Raw genomic sequence first — 15,946 nt, 5'->3', positions numbered from 1 at the left:
CAAAAGGAAAAAAAACAAAAACAAAAAAGCAAAAACAAAAAAACCCATCTCTACATCTGTTAAACGCTCCTGGAGCAAAATGCCCTAAAAGTAGCAACAATTACCGTATACTAGAACATGTTTGAAACAATAAAAAAAAAAAAAATTATATTCAGGTATAGCTAATGCTAAAAAGCAGATATGGATACTGTATGGATGATGTGCATAACTGATACTTCATCTTTGCACCCGCTGTCAAGAACTAGCACCCAAAAACACTGCTGGACTAAGATAAAGTTAAAAGACGCGCTTTTAGGATGGATTTGCTCCTGTAATAGTTTTAAAATAACCTTTCATTCTACACTGCTTTTCAGCACCAGGAAACCAAATTCTGAAAATGTCCTTTATTTTTCCAGTAAAGGAAGAACTTGACCAATGCTACAATTCAATACTTTTGGGTGGAATCCACTGCCTCAACCTGATATCTGATGTTTTTTTACTTACCGGAGTGCACAATTCTCCTGATGTTCTAGAGTCCTTGAAGTCTTCTCTAGAACAGTGTTGCACTGCTAAAGAACAACACTGCCCTGTTTGGTCAAGGGTCCTCTTTGAGAATATCCCAGTGCATGGATAAAGGCACTTCAGCCTGTGAAACAGTTGTATAGAGCAACATGCACCATTAAAGGAACTTGGGTACGAGGCATATCGAAAAGAAGGTGCACTCCAGGAAAGCAACTGCCAGATATTACATTAGGACCGTAAAGGCTACCCAAAACTTCATTTCAATTTTAAGTGTGTCCCCCCCTTTGTAAGAGGTTAAAAAAAATGTTTTTTATTGTTTTATAAAAATTAAAATGTAAATTCCCGCTGTCTAAAAACTGGAAATTCCCAGTTAAGGGTCTAAAAACTGGGAATGTATGCAGGATTTATAGTATAGTAAATCTATATCCACAACACAGTACAGTATGTGACAAATTGGAATATTTAAAGGATTGTCTCAAATTAGGTGGTTTCATTGTGCTTGGGCTTGAAATACATTTATAAATATTCGCCTGAATAATCTTTATTACAACAAAGTAGCAGACATTAAGTCTGTGTGCTTTTTTGCTTCAATGATTGAAGGGTAAGAGCATAGGGCAGACATTATGTTGTGGATTTATTTTTATTTTTTTAATGTTAAACAAATGGAATTCATAAGTTTCAATTAAATTTTTGTAAATAAAAACTGTTAAAAAACAAACAAAAAAAAACATCTACACACTATGCAGTCACATGCTGTAGAACAAGTTTAACTGTATCCTCTAATTACTGAATGCTATCATATTTGATGATCAAACGGAATAAAATAAAATAAAAAAAGCAAACTTTTTTTTTGGTCGCATCAGCTAAATTTGTAAGATAAAGTTTATACAGTGTACATGGTGCATTTTAGTAGTGGTTAAACAGTAAGTTGCCAGATTGCTACAGTATGAGGAGAAATGTTACAAGTTTTAAGACTTATTTGCCTGGTTTAGAAACATCACAATAAAGAGAAAAAAAAATGTAAAACATCATTTTGAACAGCCCGTAGCAAACTAAACTACCACGTTCATAAGATCATCTGCATTTAGAAAAAAATTATATTGTTAAATATTGAGAATGCCAGTTTAGCCTGTGCCACCCTGTAGTATAAGGACATCAGCACCAAGTATACAACACTGAGAGTCATTCCATGGAATATAGCATACACAAGACAGTATTCACTGCTTCCGCTGACGATATACATGTGACATGGGCAAAATCCAGCCCTAAAGTATTTACAATTACTGCCTGTTAAGACCTCACATCACTTAGAATCGATCCCTCAGTGGTTTAAATTTCACATAGTACACAAACCCATAGACAATCAGTGATTCTTATTCCAGGTAGAATAGACCTATTAAGACTGGCCGTATGGCAATGATGAAACACTAAAGTATTAAATCTACTTTTCAACAGCAACAATCCTTTAACAAATTTAAAAAAGAAAAAGAAAATCAGGGACGACTATTACAATTCAGTTTATTTGGTACTGCAACGGAGTAGCGATAAGGTATTGTAAAATTGTAATGGGACTTTATATATAGAGTATATATAAGATCTGTGATTCTCTCTTTATACTTATATTAATTCATGCTCTGAACGGAGTACAATAATATCTCATACAAGCAGACATCTGTTAGCAGCACTGATCCACAAAAGTCAGTCAACCTTTACACTGAAACTGGCCATTAAAGAATAACAAAAAAACAAAAAAATTAGAATAACTAAATTTAGAATACCTAAAAATAAAAAAAAACTAGCATATAAATAGAACCTAAAAAAAAGCCAATATTTCTATAATGGGAGGTGAACACAGACATCGAATGTCTCCAGTGCACGTAGATTAGAGTTCCTAATAGCTGATCCAAGTGTAACTGGCCTCAGCAAACAAAAAGACTTAATGCCTCTGACCTGAAATTGTAGATGTAACAAATATAATAATAAAAATAACAGTGCCTAATATCGGACAAACTGACGAGTAAAACACGATAGCAGACACAACCAATCAACTCACACAATTTGAAAGTCTGGTTTAAGCACTTTGGTAAAAAGAAAAAAACCAAAAACATTTGTTCAATTTGCAAGTCAAAAGAATAAGTGTCAATCTGAGGTTGTGCTAAGATTAAATTATCCTTCGGGGGACTGAAGCGACCTTGTAGCCTAAGAAAGTCAAGCACCCCGGTACCCGAAGGGTTAAAGACAAGTATACAAGTCTAAGTTTCAGTGACAAGAAGGTAATGGCTATGTAAATACACATAAGTATTAACATCAATCTGTATTAAATTATGTAAACATATACATCTTCTGAGGTCAGTAAAAGAATCCTCTTCAGGAGCAGGACTTTACTGAAGCATAGCTCGAATCTGTTTCGAAGTAGATTCATCATTCAGGTGCTTTGTAGTAAACCTGCAATTTTAAAATACAAGGAGAAGCCATCAGTTTTTCAGCTCAGACCTTTCCAGCTTTAAGGGTGACATTTACTAAGCAGTGATAAGTGTGCAGAAGTGAGCCAGTGGAGAAGTTGCCCATGGCAACCAATCAGCACTGAAGTAACCTATGATTTACATACTATAAAATGATACAGAGCTGCTGATTGGTTGATGGGGCAACTTCTCCACTGGCTCACTTCTCCGCTCTTATTACTGCTTAGTAAATGTCCCCCTAAGCCCTATAATCATTTCTTAGAAGACTCTACAAAGGCAGCTTCTTTGCAAAGACGTTCTCACCTTTTGTATACAAGGTACATCATAGCGGAGTACCTAATGGTGGCTATTAATTACAGCTTTCACCGGCGGCTATAGATTTATTTAAACCAGTGGTTCCCAAACTCGGTCCTCAAGGACACCCACACAGGTTCACGTTCTCCAGGTCACCTGTGGATCTTTAAAATGTGACCGTTTGTGACACACAGCGCACCAGCTAGGTTACTTGGACAACTGCAGCTTGTTGAGATCTTGAGGACTGAATTTGTGAACCACTGATTTAAACAAATGCATTTAATGTCTCCCTACTCTCATTGGTCCAAAACTACTGGTCGTCCATTGCTGGCTGCTGAGGATTCAGTTCTAATTAGCAAAAGCACAGAAGCCAAACAGCCAATGGGATAAGAAGCAGAGAGAATGGAATACTGGAGGTAAGGAGAGCATGCTACCGGTGATTCTATACACTTGGCTGAAGGGTACTCCTTAGAGGTGGTGGGAATCTGATGCATTACATCTTTAAACAAGACTCAAACCTTAAAGACTATAATCCAATAAGCTGCGATCATGCTGCACCCACAAAAAACTGTGTTGTGTATGTGTGTGCGCGGGGGGAATCCGGGGGGACCAATAGCTTCGGTAAATTACCGCAGCTAACTGGATACTGTCCTAAAGATGTTGTTCCAGAACGACTACCCTGCAGTAAGAGAGGATACTTACACGCGGCTCAGACCTACACTGTGGTTCTAGTCTGGGCTAGAGATATATAATTGGGTGTGGTTCATCAAATAGACAGTGTCTAGGTCGACAATGTTTAGGTCGACCACTATAGGTCGACAGTCACTAGGTCGACATGGGTGGAAGGTCGACATGGATGGAAGGTCGACACGTGCTAGGTCGACAGGTCTAAAGGTCGACATGAGGATTTTTTTATTTTATTTTTGGTGTCGTTTTCTTCGTAGGGTGACCGGGATCCCAAGTTAGTGCACCGCGTTCGCTCGCCATGCTTCGGGCATGGTGCCTTCGCTCCCTACCGCTTCGCTCGGCACACTTTACCGTTCCAACCGTAGTCCACGTGGATCGTTAAGTATGAAAAAATCCACAAAAAAAAATGTGAAAAACTCATGTCGACCTTTAGACCTGTCGACCTAGCACATGTCGACCTAGAAACCCTGTCGACCTTCTATCCATGTCGACCTAGTGACTGTCAACCCATAGTGGTCGACCTAATCCTTGTCGACCTAGACACTGTCGATCTTCAGACCGGATCCCATATAATTGCCTGACATTCTGAGCAGCAGATTTCTGTATTATGTTGGTCGTCTTTCAGGCATTCGGGAAGTTTTAAATACAGTCAAATTATTTTGTTCATGGTCTTCCAGCATTTCTGTTCTGAATAATTAACTGAATAAGACATATTTGTTGAGGAAGGGCAGCTGGTTGTTTGTCCTGTATTGTGAAGTGCACTTTAGTGTTTGTGATCCCTGACTCTGCCTGCCTATCATATGGGGCTGGGAATCCAGCATCTGGTCCTGTATCAGACAGGTAAGGGAGCATAAGATCTGAAGCCAGTGGTGTTTTTCTTTACTTACGTACTGAAAAACTAGAAGCTGTTGTGTCTATTGCCACCTTATTCACTAGTCATTTTAATAGTGTCATTGGGGGATATTCAATTTTTGGAAAAGTCAGTTGGGCGTCTGTTTTTTCCTATCTAATAGACAGGAAAAAAACAGACAGGACACCCAACCAACATTTCAATCAATTGAATTCCCTCCCTGTATGTGTAAAATGCATTGTTTTATTTATTTTGCTTACTGCCATTAAACGCGTTAGGCAATCCTGCAGTGAGCGCCAAACATCTCCAGTACAAATGTCATGCCAGTAAGTAGCCTTATGGTTTATGTGGGGGGTGGGTCAGACCCATGTATGAGTGAACATACACACTACAGAGAGGTACTTATACACATGTACGGATGGTGTAATGGTTAGCACTACTGCCTCACAGCACTGAGGTAATGGGCTCGATTCCCACCATGGCCCTAACTGTGTGAAGTTTGTATATTCTCCCCGTACTTGCTTGGGTTTCCTTTTGGGTACACCAGTGTCCTCCCACAATCCAAAAATATACTGGTAGGTTAATTGGCGTCCAACAAAAATTAACCCCACTGTGAATGTGTCTGTGTGTACATGTGGTAGGGAATATAGATCGTAAGCTCCACTGGGGCAGGGAATGATGCGAATGGCCAAATATTCTCTGTAAAGCGCTGCGGAATATGTGTGCGCTATATAAATAACTGGTATTAAATAGGATTTTAAATACCTACCGGTAAATCCTTTTCTCGCAGTCCATAAGGGATATTAGGGACAGATTTAGTACGATGGGGTATAGACTGGTCCAAAAGAGCCAGTGCACTTTAAATTTCTTCAACTGGGTGTGCTGGCTCCTCCCCTCTTCTCCCACAGGCAGTTATAGGTAAAACAGTGCCCGAAGGAGAAAGGACATACTTGAGAGAAGGAACATAACAAGTGTGGTGAGATTTACACACCAGCACACCATAACATAACCTGTCCCGCAACGGATGGCAACAGAAAACAGCAACAGCTGAACCGTAACACAACAGATAACCTGCAGAAAGTCACCGCACAGAGGCGGGCGCCCAATATCCCTTATGGACTACGAGAAAAGGATTTACCGGTAGGTATTTAAAATCCTATTATCTCTAGCATCCATAAGGGATATTGGGGACAAATTTAGTACGATGGGGATGTCCCAAGGCTTCCAGAACGGGTTCACTACGGCTGGCCGGCGGTCGGGCTCCCGGCGACCAGCATCCCGGCGCCGGGAGCCCGACCGCCGGCTTACCGACAGCTTGGCGAGCGCAAATGAGCCCCTTGCGGGCTCGCTGCGCTCGCCACGCTACGGGCACGGTGGCGCGCTACACTATTTTATTCTCCCTCTATGGGGGTCGTGGACCCCCACGAGGGAAAATAAGTGTCGGTATGCCGGCTGTCGGGCTCCCGGCGCCGGTATACTGAGCGCCGGGAGCCCGACCGCCGGCAAACAGAAGACCACCCTTCCAGAACAGGTGGGAACGTGCGGAGACTGCTGTAGTACCGCCTGCCCAAACTGGGTATCCTCTTTGGCCAAGGTATCAAATTTGTAGAATTTCACAAAAGTGTGCTTCCCCGACCAGGTAGCCGCTCGGCATAGTTTTAAGGCCGAGACTCCACGGGCAGCCGCCCAGGAAGAGCCCACTGACCTTGTAGAGTGGGCCTTTAGAGACTGAGGAACAGGTAAGGCTGCCGACACATACAGTAGGCCTGTTGGATAGTACATAGATCTTCAAATTACGCACAACATTCAAAGACTCCGGAGAAGCCGAAGCGTCAGAACAGGACGGAACCAAAATAGGTTGATTTAGGTGGAATGCAGAGACAACCTTCAGCAGTAACTGCTGTCTAGTCCGGAGCTCCGCTCTGTCATTGTAAAAGACCAAGTAGGCACTTTTACACGATAAGGCCCCCAATTCTGTGACGCGTCTAGCAGAAGCCAGGGCCAATAACATCACTGTCTTCCATGTGAGGTACTTGTCTTCTACCGTCATCAGAGACTCAAACCAGGAGGACTGTAGAAATTTCAACACAACATCCAAAGCCCAGGGTGCCGTAGGTGGCACAAAGGGAGGTTATATGTGGAGTACCCCTTGTAAGAAGGTCTGAACTTCTGGCAACACAGCCTATTTCTTCTGAAAGAAAATTGAGAGAGCTGAAATCTGGACCTTAATGGAGCCCAGACGTAAGCCCTCATCCACACCAGCCTGTAGGAAACGTCCCAAGTAAAACTCTGCAGGTGGATACGTGCGTTCTTCGCACCAAGAGACATATTTCCTCCAGATATGATAGTGTTTTGACGCCACAGGTTTTTTGGCTTGCACCATAGTGGCAATGACACTTTTGGAAAGCCCTTTGTGAGCTAGGATGTTCCGCTCAATTTCCATGGCGTCAAACGAAGCCGCCGTAAGTCCGGGTAGACGGACGGCCCTTGCTGAAGAAGATCCTTTCTTAGCGGCAGAGGCCAAGGATCTTCTATGGACAAGTCCAGAAGAGTTGTGCATCATGCCCTTCGGGGCCAATCTGGTGCAATCAGGATTGCTTGTACTCTCTGAGATATCTGACCCTTGGAATCAACGGAATCGGAGGAAATAGGTAGACCAGCCGGTAGGGCCAAAGCGACGTCAGCGCATTCACTTAACTCGCCTGAGGGTCTCTGGTTCGCAAGCAGTAGCAGCGAAGCTTCTTAATGAGGCGAGACGCCATCATGTCGATCTGCAGGTAACTCCACCTGTCGACAATCTGTTGAAACACCTGAGGATGTAATCCCCACTCCCCCAGGTAGAGGTCGTGGCGACTTAGGAAGTCCGCTTTCCAGTTGTCCACTCCTGGAATGAAAATTGCGGACAGCAGTCTTGCATTTCTTTCCGGGCAGAGAAGTATTTTTGACACTTCTCGCATGCAGGCCCTACTTTTTGTCCCTCCCTGTCGATTGATGTATGCCACTGCCGTGGCGTTGCCCGACTGAACCTGGATCGCCTGAACCCTGAGTAGAGGGGAGGCCTGAATCAGAGTATTGTAGATAGCCCGAAGTTCCAGAATGTTGATTGGAAGTAGGGCCTCTTGGGCAGACCACCTGCCCTGAAACTGCGCCCCCTGGGTGACAGCTCCCCATCTTCTCAGGCTTGCATCCGTCGTGAGGAGGATCCAATCCTGAATCTCGATATGTCGACCTTCCAGCAGGTTGGAAGACTGTAACCACCACAGGAGTGAAATCCTGGCCTGGGGTGACAGCTGAATCATCTGGTGCATCTGAAGATGTGAACTGGACCACTTGTTCAGGATGTCCAATTGGAAGGGTCTGGCATGGAACCTTCCGAACGGTATCGCCTCGTATGAGGCCACCATTTTTCCCAACAATTTTATGCAAAGATGAATGGAAACTCGAGCAGGTTGGAGAACCATGCGAACCACCTCTTGAAGTGTTCTCACCTTGTGCTCTGGGAGGAACACTTTAATAGCTACCGTATCTCAGTGACATGCGGTGGGGTGAGGCAGAGCTTTTCCTGTCATACTAATGTTTGAGTCAGAGTTTTGACTTTATTAAGTATATGAAAAATACAAAGAATATGTTTGAAATATCTTCCTTGCATTATTTTTGGATTGTGGGAGGAAACCGGAGTACCCAGAGGAAACCCACGCAAGCACGGGGAGAATATACAAAAACTCCACACAGTTAGGGTGGGAATGGAACCCATGACCTCAGTGCTGTGAGGCAGTAATGCTAACCATTACACCATCCGTACATGTGCATAAGTACCTCTCGGTTGTGTGTATGTTCAAGCGACCCGGGAATTCGGTAGTAACCTGTTCACACTGCACAGCGACCTGCGTCGACCCGGCAAAATACTGGGTCGATACCGGGTTTTTTGTGCAGTATGAACGGGGTATTGGATACATATGAAAGTTGGTGATCTGCACTGATAGGACTGCAGGAATATGCTATACTGTACCTGAGTGCATTTAAAAGGCCGTCCACAGAGTCGGGGGGTTGCTCTCTCAAAACCTTTATACACCCTTTCATCTGCAAAGAAAACAGGCAATTTAAAAGGATAAGGTTTCCAATTCTCATATTTCAATTAACTAATGGTTTTCAGTAAAGACATTTTGGGATTAAAACAATGAATCATTTATAGACCTTAATACACAAGCAATGAGTCATTGAAAGCACAGCATAGAGTTCCACCTATAGAAGAGGTCTTACTAGAACTGTTTATGTATCAGCCCGAGGGGGTCATTCAGAGTTGATCGGAGCTATGCTAAATTTAGCACAGCTACGATCATTCACATTGACATGCGGGGGGACGCTCAGCACAGGGCTAGTCCGCCCCGCATGTCAGTGCCGCCCTCCCCCCGCAGAAGTGCAAAGGCATCGCACAGCGGCGATGCCTTTGCACTTCAAGAGTAGCTCCCCGGCCCGCAGCGGCTGCGTGCGACGTCATGCAGCCGCTGTGGCTCGCCCCCCCCAACGGTCCCGCCTCTGCCTCAGAGGCGATCGCTAGGCAAAGACAGCTGCCATGCACCGGCGCAATGTGGCGCATGTGCAGTTCCGACCCAATCGCTGCGCCAAACTGCAGCGAGCGATCGGGTCAGAATGACACCCCCATATCAGCAATATAACATTTCTGAGAATGCAGAGAGGGTAAACATAACCGTAAGTAGAACTAATAAGAGTATTTACAAATCATTTTTAAAGGAATTTTTCATTAGTGTCCTTTATGGCACTGTGTTTGGGAGCCCAATAGAATTTTCTGAATTTCTGCATAAATGTGATCAGATCTTCATGCGAGTCATAAACATATAAATCTATTAACACACAGAAGGAATCACTACTTCATTCATCTATTGATCAAAATGGTCCAGTGTAACATTTTCAGACAATGTATGCCAACCAATAGGATTGAGTAACTGGTGTGACCCTACTGAGCTGCGATGACATCACCCACACATTTACACTAATTGTTGATCAGTCCCTCACATTGGCTTGGAAGAATTTTGGCCCATTCCTCCATATAGAATCGATACAGCTCACGGATGGGGATGTAGACATAGGGGGATATTCAATTGTTTGAAAAGTCAGTTGGGTGTCTGTTTTTTTCTATCTAATAAACAGGAAAAAACAGACATCCAACCGACTTTTCAAATATTTGAATTCCCCCCATAATGTCAACAGGAAACACGCAGACACTCAAGACATTGACAGGGGAAATGTTGACATTTTAATAAATAAATGAAAAAGCATATGTGTGTTATCTGTTTATGGAGATCACATTAGAGAATTGTATAATTTAGATGAAAAACGAGTTTTATGGTAAGAACTTACCTTTGTTAAAACTCTTTCTGCGAGGTACACTGGGCTCCACAAGGACAGACATTGGGGTGTAGAGTAGGATCTTGATCCGAGGCACCAACAGGCTCAAAGCTTTGACTGTTCCCAAGATGCATAGCGCCGCCTCCTCTATAACCCCGCCTCCCTGCACAGGAGCTCAGTTTTTAGTTAACCAGCCCAATGCAATAGCAGGAAAGAGACGACAACAGTTAGTAGCCACATACATCACACTCTCACGACAGGAGCAGTGTCAGCGGCTAATGCCATACCAACCCAAAGAAGCTAAGTGCGTCAGGGTGGGCGCCTTGTGAAGCCCAGTGTACCTCGCAGAAAGAGTTTTTAACAAAGGTAAGTTCTTACCATAAAACTCGTTTTCTGCTGCGGGGTACACTGGGCTCCACAAGCATAGACATTGGGGATGTTCTAAAGCAGTTCCTTATGGGAGGGGACGCACTGTAGCGGGCACAAGAATCCGGCGTCCAAAGGAAGCACCCTGGGAAGTGGCAGTATCGAAGGCATAGAACTTTATGAACGTGTTCACGGAGGACCACGTAGCCGCCTTACACAATTGTTCAAGGGTTGCACCACGTTGGGCCGCCAACTAAGGTCCAACAGACCGAGTAGAATGGGACTTAATGTGATCAGGAGCAGACAGACCAGCCTTCACATAAGCATGTGCAATCACCCTTCTAATCCATCTGGCCAGGGTTTGCTTGTGAGCAGGCCAGCCACGTTTGTGAAACCCAAACACAACAAAGAGACAATCAGATTTCCTAATAGAAGCATTTCTCTTCACAAAGATACGGAGAGCCTGTACCACATCCAAAGACCGCTCTTTGGGAGACAAATCAGGAGAGACAAAGGCCGGAACCACCATCTCCTGATTAAGGTGGAACGAAGAAACCACCTTCGGTAAATAACCAGGACGAGTCCTAAGGACCGCCCGTTCACGGTGAAAAATCAGATGTGGGGAACTACAGGACAGGGCACCCAAATCCGATACTCGTCTAGCAGAGGCAATAGCCAGCAAGACCACCACCTTAAGGAAAAGCCACTTAAGATCAGCTGAACCAAGGGGTTCAAACGGAGGCTCCTGTAATGCCTCCAAAACCACCGACAGGTCCCAAGAAGCCACAGGCGGGACATAGGGAGGTTGGATACGCAACACACCCTGAGTAAAGGTATGAACATCAGGTAAGGTCGCAATTTTTCTCTGAAACCACACCGTCAAGGCAGAAATATGAACCTTGAGGGATGCCAGACGCAGGCCTAAATCCAGGTCCTGTTGCAGAAAACCCAACAGTTTGGCTGTACTAAATTTGGAAGCTTCGTTATTATTAGATGCGCACCAAACAAAGTAGGAATGCCAGACCCTATGGTAAATCCGGGCAGAAGCCTGTTTTCCGGGCCCGCAACATAGTTTTAATGACCGCCTCAGAAAAACCCTTAGCCTTCAAGACGGAAGCTTCAAGAGCCACGCCATCAAAGACAGCCGGGCTAGGTCCTGGTAGACACATGGTCCCTGAACGAGGAGGTCTGGGCGTTGTGGAAGTAGAATTGGGCGCTCTGACGAGAGGCCCAGCAGGTCTGAGAATCAGTGCCGTCTGGGCCACGCCGGAGCTATGATCAGCAGGATTCCTCCTTCTTGCTTGAACTTCCGAATTACCCTGGGCAGGAGTGACACTGGAGGGAACACGTACGGTAGCCGAAACCTCGATGGCACCGCCAGCGCATCCACGAATGCTGCTTGAGGATCCCTTGTCCTTGCGCCGAAGACTGGAACCTTGTGATTGTGTCGAGACGCCATCAGATCCACATCTGGAAGGCCCCACCTTTCCACTAAGAGTTGAAACACTTGCGTGTACATCCTGACGACTGAGAAAGTCTGCTTCCCAATTCAGAACCCCCAGAATGAATATTGCTGATATCGCCGGTAGATGGCATTCTGCCCATCGAAGAATCCGTGAGGCTTCCTTCATAGCCAGGCGACTTCGAGTGCCGCCCTGATGGTTTATGTAATCCACCGTGGTGGCGTTGTCCAACTGTACTTGAACAGGACGGTTCTGTATCAAATGCTGGGCCAGGTCCAATGCGTTGTAGACCGCCCGCAATTCCAGAATGTTGATCGGGAGGAGAGACTCCTCCCTGGTCCACCGACCCTGAAGGGAGTGTTTGCTCCAACACTGCGCCCCAACCCCGTAGACTGGCATCCGTTGTTAACAAGACCCAGTCGGGTATCCAGAAGGGACGACCCCTGCACAGTCGCTGATCCTGGAGCCACCAGTGTAGCGACAGACGAACCTCCGGAGTCAATGAGATCATGTGAGACCTGATCCGGTGAGGCAGGCCGTCCCAGTTTGCTAGAATCAGCCTCTGGAGTGGGCGAGAGTGAAATTGAGCGTACTCCACCATGTCGAATGCTGACACCATGAGGCCCAGCACCTGCATCGCCGAATGTATCGACACTTGCGGACGAGATAGGAAGCAACGAATACTGTCCTGAAGTTTCAGGACCTTCTCCTGAGACAGGAACAACCGTTGGTTGTGAGTGTCCAATAACGCTCCCAGGTGCACCATGCTCTGAGCATGGACCAGGGAGGATTTATTCCAGTTGATGAGCCCCCTGTGGGCTTGCAGAAACCAGACCATCAGATCTGGGTGACGTAGGAGAAGTTCTGGGGAATTTACCAGGATCAACAAGTTGTCCAGATACGGTAGGATCCTGACCCCTTGATGGCGGAGTACCGCCGTCATCACCGCCATAACTTTGGTAAAAACTCGCGGAGACGTGGTTAAACCAAAAGGTAACGCCCGAAATTGGTAGTGGAGGTTGCCCACCGTAAACCTCAGGTACTGCTGATGCGACACTGTTATAGGAACATGCAGGTGAGCATCCTGTATATCCAGGGAGACCATATCATTCCCAGGTTCCAAGGCCAGAACTATAGAGCGAAGGGTTTCCATACGGAACTTGGAAATTTTCACAAACTTGTTCAACGCCTTGAGGTTGAGAATGGGCCGAAAGGACCCATTCGGTTTCGGGACTAGAAACAGCGGAGAATAGTACCCCTGGCCTCTCTGAGCAAGAGGCACCTGTACAACCACTCCTGTGTCCAGGAGGGTTTGTACCACCGAATGTAGAGTCTTTGCCTTCAACTGATCCAAAGGGACGTCTGTCAGGCAAAATCGGCAAGGGGGACGGTTTTTGAAGGCTATGGCGTAACCTCGAGTGACGACTTCCCGTACCCAGGCATCTGAAGTGCTCTTCAAAAATTCCTGGGTATACTCTAGAAGCCGGCCCCCCACCCTGGGGTCCCCCAGGGGGAGGCCCGCCCCGTCATGCGGCAGGCTTATCGGTCTTGGAAGCTGGCTGACAGGCAGCCCTGGCACTTTTGGGCTTCGGCTTACCAGGTTTGGAAGTGCGGGCCTGTTTATGGTACGCCTGACCTTTTGCTTTTCCTGGAGGACGAAAGGAACGAAAGGAAGTACTTTTAGCCTTCGACACAGAAGGAGCGGTACTTGGTAGACAGGCTGTTTTGGCAGTAGCCAGATCCGCCACTATCTTATTTAAGTCCTCCCCAAACAGGATATTCTCCCTTAAAAGGGAGTACCTCCAGGGTTTTTCTAGAATCCAGATCCACAGACCAGGATCTCAGCCACAATATCCGGCGAGCCAGGACTGACGTAGTAGAAGCCTTGGCTGCCAGAACACCAGCATCAGAAGCCGCGTCTTTAATATAATAAGAAGCTGTGACAATATATGACAAGCATTGTCTGGCGTGGTCAGAAGAAATTTCAGCTTCCAACTCTAGAGCCCTTCAAATAGCTTCTGCGGCCCATGTCGCTGAAATAGTGGGCCTATGCGCAGCACCCGTGAGGGTGTAAATCGCATTCAGACACCCCTCCACACTTTTATCCGTAGGCTCTTCCAGAGACGTGACGGTAGTGACAGGTAGAGCTGAGGAAACCACCATCCTTGCCACATGTGAGTCCACTGGAGGAGGTGTCTCCCAATTTTTTGATAGCTCTGGCGCGAGGGGATAGCGAGACAGCATTTTCTTGTGAGGCATAAACTTCTTTTCTGGATTTTCCCAGGATTCCTGACGTATATCCACCAGGTGGTCAGAGTGAGGTAAAACTTGTTTAACCACCTTCTGACGCTTGAACCTGTCTGGTTTCTTAGGAGTAACGGATGGCTTGGGATCATCCGTAATCTGTAGAATCAACTTAATAGCCTCCAAAAGATCAGGAACATCCACATGCGAACCACCATCCCCATCAGTATTATCTGTGTCAGAATCTGTGGGATCAGTGTACGCACCATCTTCGTCAGACGAGGTGTCAGTGACAGCCGTGGATTGTGAGGAGGTAGTAGCTCGCTTAGAGGACCTCTTGGACGTAGGCGAGCGAGAGTCAGACTTTTTAGTAGTCAGAGATTGGTTCAATTTCTTCAATTGAGCGGCTAAATTATCTGCCCATGGCGGATTAGCCGCAGGGACCACATACGGTTGAACCGGCATAGGAGGTCCCATAGGGGGCGTTCGTTTAGTCACTAGCGTATTCAGAAGCGTGGAGAACGTAGCCCACGGCGGGTCATTATGGACCCCCGTTGCCACAGTTCCACTGGGGGGCAAAGAGCCCCCAGAACCAGAGCCCCGTAGCGGCTATATTTTCCTCATAGGTATCTGTGGCGTCAGCAACACTAGTAGTGTGTTCAGCCCCAGAACCGTTACCCTGAGAAGCAGACATGTTAAAATTTGCACTATCAGGTAACAGTACAATTAATAGCAGCACTATATCCCTAAACCCAAACCCCTGCGCAGTGTAGTCAGCACCAGCAGAGATAAAGGAGAGATATGGTGACTAAATCACAGAGAAAAATACGTAATACAGTATATCTTTGTGAAAATCCTATATTAAATAACACCTGACACACCAAGCCCCCTCAGGTTATAGAATATAGAGATAAAATTTGCACTATCAGGTAACACAGTACAAGTTGCAGCAGCACAATACCTAACCGAAACCCCTGCGCAGTGTAGTCAGCACAAGCAGGGACCGAGGAGAGATATGGTGACTAAGCTCACAGAGAAAATACAATTATAGTATATCTTGTGAATATCCTATATTACAGTTCTTATAAACCTGACGCACCAAGCCCCCTCAGGTTATAGAATATAGGGATAGCAAGCGGAGTGAGAGACACGAAATGAAAATCACCCAGCAGCTAATGCACACACATATATAGTCACAGTTGTACAATGCAGAGGTTATTACACACAATAATACTGCACTGGACTAGCATATATATATATATATATATATATATAGAGCTATGTAGTCAATAGATATAACACTGCACAGTAACAAACTGGATGTATATCACAGGGTGCTTGTACCAGAGAACCCTGACTAAATGCACTCTTTCTTAACTATCACTGTCTAACAGACATGTAGAATACTTAAGTGTCTTGTAAAGTCACAGCGCTGACAACCAGGCGGCTTTACAAAGGAGGATTTGCCCAAGCAGTCCCAGGAACAGTGTAGCTGAGAGATATGGCGCCCACAAACTGACTGGTAGTGAGGGAGAGACAGATATGCAGCTCCAGGGCGGGAACATTTATTGTAAACGGCGCCCTGGGGCTGGGGGAGGGGCTCCAGGTCTAAGCCTTATCCCCTCTGCTGGCAAAACCACCAGGTACTGTGGGTTACTATACAAAAGGTTTATGAGAGAAACCTGACCTGCACCCATGCCCTGGTGATCTAG

General features: G+C 45.7%; 1 protein-coding gene across 10 annotated transcripts in view; it reads right to left on the bottom strand.

Moving 5' to 3' along the window:
* Positions 1-2,002: 2,002 nt before the first annotated feature.
* The window catches only part of CYRIA (CYFIP related Rac1 interactor A), a 192,758-nt gene continuing 178,814 nt past the window's right edge, over positions 2,003-15,946 (bottom strand). For all 10 annotated transcript variants that reach the window (XM_063915373.1, XM_063915374.1, XM_063915368.1 and 7 more), the window contains 2 exons: positions 8,804-8,874; positions 2,003-2,946 (listed from right to left, as the gene is read on the bottom strand). In XM_063915373.1, coding sequence (XP_063771443.1) covers positions 2,883-2,946; positions 8,804-8,874 — 135 coding nt within the window. In that variant the 3' untranslated portion in view covers positions 2,003-2,882. The remainder of the gene's footprint in view (positions 2,947-8,803; positions 8,875-15,946) is intronic.

The sequence above is a fragment of the Pseudophryne corroboree genome, chromosome 4 (genome assembly GCF_028390025.1).
Source record: "Pseudophryne corroboree isolate aPseCor3 chromosome 4, aPseCor3.hap2, whole genome shotgun sequence".
Lineage (NCBI taxonomy): Eukaryota > Metazoa > Chordata > Amphibia > Anura > Myobatrachidae > Pseudophryne > Pseudophryne corroboree.
Note: the sequence above shows the minus strand (reverse complement) of the source record. Positions and strands in the feature narration are given on the sequence as shown.